General features: G+C 35.1%; 1 protein-coding gene across 1 annotated transcript; it reads left to right on the plus strand.

The window, feature by feature from the left end:
* The first annotated feature begins 319 nt into the window (after nt 1–319).
* LOC148588080 (xyloglucan endotransglucosylase protein 1-like) lies at nt 320–2,014 on the plus strand. Its single transcript, XM_088518375.1, has 3 exons — nt 320–833; nt 919–1,112; nt 1,469–2,014. Exons 1-3 carry the CDS (start codon nt 552–554, stop codon nt 1,869–1,871), a joined length of 879 nt encoding a protein of 292 aa, XP_088374501.1. The 5' UTR covers nt 320–551; the 3' UTR covers nt 1,872–2,014.
* The last annotated feature ends 4,492 nt before the right edge of the window (nt 2,015–6,506 follow it).

Consider the following 6,506-nt stretch of genomic DNA (forward strand, 5'->3'; position numbering starts at 1 on the left):
AAGTTATGTTTTAGTATTTAATGAAAAAATATGGCTTATCTTAGACGCTTAGATGAGATAAACAGCTGAGATTTATTAATTTGAGAATCTCAAATTTAAAAGAAATTTTAAGAAATCTCAATCCGCAATGAGATACATTTTTTTTTATAAAAAATACATGATTTTAAAGATAAAACTGCACCGTATACTACAAACTCATTCACAACTTTCTTATTAGCTAAAAACACTCAACTGCCAGCTCCATTCCCTTTGTATATTTATTAATTTTAAAAACACATGATTTTAAAGTCAAAACTGCAATTTTACGGACGTTTTAAATGTTCTATCCCTGTATACTCCAAACTCATTCACAGCTTTCTAATTAGCTAAAGACACCCAATTGTCAGCTCCATTCCCTCTGTATATTTATTGATAAATGTACACTACTTCTTCAAGCATCCTACACCCTTCACCACACCCCTCTCTTTCTCTCTCCATTACCTATAAATTCCTCCTCCCAACACAAATACACAATCTCACCATATTCCAATTAATTCTCTCGATCTCTAGAGATGGCAGCATACATTTGTCATAGGATTTCAGAGTTGCTCTTGGTTTCACTCTTTGTGAGCTCCTTTGTGGTTTCTTCTGCTGGCACTTTTGATGGAGATTGTGACATCTTGTGGGGGGATCATCGTGGGAAGATTCTAGATAATGGGAAGCTTCTCACACTTTCACTTGACCAAATATCTGGCTCTGGTTTCCAATCCAAAAGAGAATATCTGTTTGGAAGGATCGACATGCAGCTGAAGCTCGTCTCTGGTAACTCTGCTGGCACCGTCACGGCTTACTATGTAAATCTCTTATCTCCATTTTTGACATATATTGAGAAACAAGAGAAAATTTGCTAGCTCCAAGTTTGTTCTTTAATTTCTGCAGCTATCCTCAGAGGGGACTAATCATGACGAGATTGATTTTGAGTTCTTGGGGAACTTGAGTGGACAGCCTTATATCGTCCACACAAACGTCTATACACAAGGAAAAGGGGAGAGAGAGCAACAATTCTACCTCTGGTTTGACCCAACAAAAGATTTCCACACCTATTCCTTTGTATGGAATCCACAGCTAATTATGTAAGATATTTACTTCTCACATCATGTAATCCATGCATCTTGCAAATTTTGACCTTGACCCGTGAACTCGACCTGAATTCCACATAAAATTAGTGAATTTGGAACTTGTTTATTTAATTAAATAAGTCAGGTTAGCATTTATTTATATAGTACATAATTTAAACTTGTCATGTGACATTTATAGTTGACACTTTTAATCAGCAGACCCGTCACAAACCTAACATAAAATTAGCAAGTTATAATTAAAGGGTTTGACGTCACCCAGCCCTAAGATTCTTAACCAATATTTTGAATATTCTAGTACACCATTAATTTAAGTAACATTTTTTGGTATTTCTCTCTCTCTCTCTCTGCAGTTTCTTGGTGGATAACACCCCCATAAGAGTATTCCACAACGAAGAGTCCATTGGGGTTCCCTTCCCCAAGAGCCAGCCCATGAAGCTTTACTCGAGCCTCTGGAATGCAGACCAATGGGCAACAAGAGGTGGGCTTGTGAAAACGGATTGGTCCAAGGCTCCTTTCACTGCCTACTACCGCAACTTTAATGCTAATGCCTGCGTGTGGTCTAGAGGCTCATCTTCTTGTGGTTCAACGTCAACGAGCTCCGCCACTCCTGGTGGTTGGCAAACTCAAGGGCTCGATGCAAATGGGCGAAGACGACTCAGATGGGTGCAAAAGTACTTCATGATTTACAACTATTGCACTGATTTTAAGCGATTTCCTCAGGGTCGCCCACGTGAGTGCCGGCGTGCTAGCTAGCTCTTCATTTGAAACTGAAAATGTTGTTTGTAACTTTGTGTGAGTATATATATATATATATGTGTGTGTGTGTGTAAGGTATCTTTCTGCTATGGGTTGTATAATATGTTAAAAAGTATTTATTATATTATTAAATTTATGTATTTTTAGTGTTATAGATCAGTTATATATTTTACATTATAGGCTTCATAGGTTAAAAATGGAGTTTGAGCGTGAGAGAAATTGTTAAAGTATTGATAAAAATGTTAAATCCACCTCTTCCTATAAACTTAAGCTTTGAATAAAATGAAACACGTCAAGTCAACATGTAAATAGATTGTCCAAATTCTAATTACCTGTAAACTGGATTCTAGAAATTTTGTTTCAATTTGGTCTATTAAACTGATATCTGTCTTAGAATATGCGATTCTCACATGTATAGTAGGTGAAAATTATGTGTTTTAAAGACAAATGTCATTTTAATAAATTAATTTGAGAGAAAACTCTCATTTTTATATTATTTGGTAGTCTTGTGAGATCAATAACCATTTTCACAATTCATTCTCTCTTCTTTTACCATAACCATTTTCATTTCATCCAATTAGAATATCAAATTCTCATTAGATAAAATGCTTGAAAAAGTTATGAATAAAACATGATCAATTTGGAACAACAAAATTTTAAAGAGCATGGTGACATTTACTTGCAAAGAGAATCGGTTTTTGAAACTTAATTGGATGAGAACTTAGATTTCCTTCATTCCTCTCTCACGTGTGCCTTGGAGTTTTGGTGAAAGGAATTTTGAGAGAAAGCAAGGGATTGCTGAATGGATTGAAGGTTCTAGACTTCTGGGAAAATTAGGGTTTTTGGGTGAAGTCTCCAAGTTATGCAATTTTTGGAGTAGTTTTAAGAAATTTGAAACTCAAATCTTGTTAATCATTGTGGCATGTGAGTACGAAGGATTTTAAGTTATTTTGAAAACTCAATTTGTGATAATCAATGTGGTACATGGTTTAGGAGAGATTTTAGGTAAGTTTTTAAAATCAAAACTTTGATGAATGTTCCATGGTAGAATATCACTAGGGAAGATTTTTTGTTTTTGTTTTAGTTTCTTTTTTTTAAAAAGAAAATAAAAATAAAAATAAAAAAAGGTTTGCATGTTAGGAAGTCTAGAGACGTCAGCACATGCGTTCATAGAAAGGGTTATCTTTTCTATTTAAGAGACTGGCCCTAAAAACAGCTTAGCCGGAGGTAGGATCCAATGGCTAGAAGAGCATCGCATTTCGCACGATGCCCAGTATGCCCTTGACAACCCTTAAAAATCGAGAGGATTAAGTGTTTTCCACCCCGGTTGTACTCATAACCGCATAAGGTCTCTAAGGTGAACAACATCTAGCCAATAGAACAATGTAGGCAAGGAAAGTCGGCAAAATGGATCTATAACCTTGGGAAAAAGATTGGCTCTAAGATCTGGTCAAGGGGTTCCCAATTTTTTTAGAGGCTAGCTAACTGGGCTATAGGAATTCCTACAACCGAGAAGGCTGGGTTTTAGGTTGGTTGGCTAAGCATGTGGTTTTGCTAGGGTGGTTGGATTACTTTTTCGAAAATCAAACTTTTGAGCATGCACATATGTGGAGTTAAACTTTTGGCTAATAAATTTCATAAGGAAATTTTGAGAGGTTTGAATGCTTGAGTAGTGCTAAGTCCTTAAATAACTCTTTCCCATCTTTGATATTTGTTTTGAATTTGAAATCTAAGAGAGAGCAAGATGGAGAGTTCTATAGGACTTAGCACCAATCAATAGGACTTCCTTTCTAATATGGAGAGTTCATTTATTTAAAAAAATAAAAAATAAAAATTGATATGCTTCCTCGAAAAGAAGAAAAGTTTGGACAAATATGAGATTAATCAACAAGTTAATTTCCTAGCTAGGAAGGTAATTAATGTAACAAAACATACATGAAGACAAGCATGCATGGAGTTTTTGTTCCTGTGCTCAAACTTTTAACCTTAACAATGGTTTTTCAAAATGTACAGTTTTTTAAGAAGACAAGTCATAAATGCAAATATTCAATCAAAGTACGTTGTCGGCCGGTGGGTCAGTCATCAGAGTCGTTGGCATGCATACAACGGAGATTAATTTGTCGGCAACCTCAATATTCCACTCGGTGGAAATATTTCAAATCAAATATTCAATCAAAGTACGTTGTCGGCCGGTGGGTCAGTCATCAGAGTCGTTGGCATGCATACAATGGAGATTAATTTGTCGGCAACCTCAATATTCCACTCGGTGGAAATATTCAATTTGAAATTCTCTACTAAAAATAAGGTTAAAAGTAGAGAAAAGTAAGAAGACATAAACACTCTACATTAACTACCACAGATAATCATTAGAAAAAAACTACCACAGATAATTACCAAAAAAAAAAAAAAAAACTACTACAGTTAATTAACTTTAAAGCGTTATAAAAACTCTGATCTAACGAGACAAATCATCAACAAAAATTGCAAAATAACAAGAACCACTCGTAGTATTAAAAATAAGGGAAGAGGTTCTAAACATCATAATGAACTATCGGTGTGTTTGGGATTGCGATTTCGCTAGAATAATCTGAGTTTTTAAAAGATATTTCAAAACGTAAGGCGTTTGATATTGCGATTCAAAAAACACTTAATTTAAAATAGGAAAAAAAATGTGATTTCTATAAGTAGGTTAATTAGGGGTACGTATTTGAAAATGTGCGAATTACACAACAAATATTTGATAATAAAAAAAATACTTTTTAACATGTTTTACCAAATTCTTTTGAAATTTTAAAAAGTAGCGATTTCAAAAACACAATTTTTAAAATCCCACTTATTAAAACCACAATTTTAAATGGACCCTAAATCAAAAGGAGCAGGTATAATCAACATGCTATTATTAAAAGTCAATGCCAATTGTTTCACAAATTGACAAAAAACACAATAAAAAAAAATTGGTGGGCACTCTTATACATATAAGCTAATAATTGTACATGTCCCAAACTTTAGTGATTAATATAATGGATGGTGATATGGTAAAGTACTGATAGGCCCCCTCCTACCACCTCTCTCCCTTATTAGCACAGGATCCTGTGAACAATTCCATTGCTGATACCCCACAAAACTCCATCAGGGTTTACCTAGAAAATATTTTCTTGGTGTCAAGATAGAGCAAGCTGGCCCCTCCTTCACGGCTCCACCAGGCTTTGGTAATTTAGTCCAAGAGCCAGAATTTAATAAGTTGAAAAGGACGAACCACTTGTGAGTGAGAGAAAATGGAAAAGTAAAGTAGGTTGTACAGAAAAATAGTGACATCATGATCAATGTTATCTAATAGCTTTTGTTTGTTTGTTTGTTTGTTTGTTTTTTTTTTTTTTTTTTTTTGGGGAAAAATGCAAAATCACTTCATGATTTACTTCGTTTGCACTTGAGAGCTCCTACTATACGGTCAGTGCGTAAAAGACCACTTTTACAGTACCCAATATATATTTGACATGTAACGGAAGCACGGTTTATGGAATAGGATGAAAACACGGGATTTCTTCTTCTTCCCACGCAAGTTTCTGCCTTTCTTCTTCATCTTCCATCACTGCCGGCGAGATTTCGTCTTCAGACCCACTGTTTCCTCTTCCACTTTTTCTCTTTTCTCTCTTTCCTCTTCCCTCTCCCCCTCACCGACGGGCTGCCACGGGTGTTCGGGTGTTTGTGGCCTGTTCAATTTTTTCTTTTTTTTTGTTTTTTTTTTTGGGGGGGGGGGGGGGGGGGGGGGGTTTCTAATGGGTCTTCTCTCCACGGCTGGGTTTGGCCGTGACCTAGCCGTGAGTCACCCTATTCGGCCTCTTTTTAGCCAAACCCAGCCTCAAAACTCGTTTTTAATGCCTAAAAACCTGTTTTTAATGCCTTAAAACTCGTTTTTAGATTCAAAACTAAAACCTAAAAGTGGAAGGTTAACCCTTTAGGGATTCTATCACTTTAAAAGGATCCACCAGAGAGGGCTTGTTTCAGCAGACTCACGGGTATCTTGTGCAAATCCAGGTAGAGGGCTTGGTTCAACAAAAATCTAGTGTATTTTGTTGTAGGTTATTTTTGTGCATTTTTTGTACTTTAGGTGATGTGTTAGACTTCTATTGGTTGCTGCAAAAGTGGCATTTTGCAGACCGACTTGATAGAAGGTTTTTCCTTTGCAATTACGTCTACTTGGCATTAAAGCGAAACAATTTAGTTTTTATAGTCAAATTTTGTTCACCGACTTAATAAATTCGGATAACGTGAAATATCAGAGTCAATAAAATTATGACATTTGTCCTATTTAAGTCAGTATCACACTAATAGAATCTATTAAATTTGTAAACGGACTTTGACTCTGGTGACTAAATTTTTTTTTTTTTTTGGCATATCTCAAGAACTACAAGTTCAATTTTATACTACATAAATCTAATTATAAATCACTAAAACCATAAGGACTAATTTTTAATTTTTCCTTTTTTTCTTTTTCCCCCTTGTAACTTTCATTAAAAGACAGACAATTAGATTTGTATAAAATTTGTGTCTATCATTGATTAAAAAAAAGAGTCGTGTCAATATTCTTAAAGTTGAGTGTTCTTGATTGGGAGTAGGTAGGATTGAAGCATT

This window comes from Corylus avellana, chromosome 1, assembly GCF_965113065.1.
Source record: "Corylus avellana chromosome 1, dhCorAvel1.hap1.2, whole genome shotgun sequence".
Classification (NCBI taxonomy): Eukaryota; Viridiplantae; Streptophyta; class Magnoliopsida; order Fagales; family Betulaceae; genus Corylus; species Corylus avellana.

What these genes read in the sequence shown, in the direction of transcription:
- LOC148588080 (XM_088518375.1), top strand. Translation starts at nt 552, where the DNA reads ATGGCAGCATACATTTGTCATAGGATTTCAGAGTTGCTCTTGGTTTCA. An exon ending in GCACCGTCACGGCTTACTAT is followed by an intron (nt 834 to 918) that starts GTAAATCTCTTA and finishes TAATTTCTGCAG; the next exon opens with CTATCCTCAGAGGGGACTAA. An exon ending in TGGAATCCACAGCTAATTAT is followed by an intron (nt 1,113 to 1,468) that starts GTAAGATATTTA and finishes CTCTCTCTGCAG; the next exon opens with TTTCTTGGTGGATAACACCC.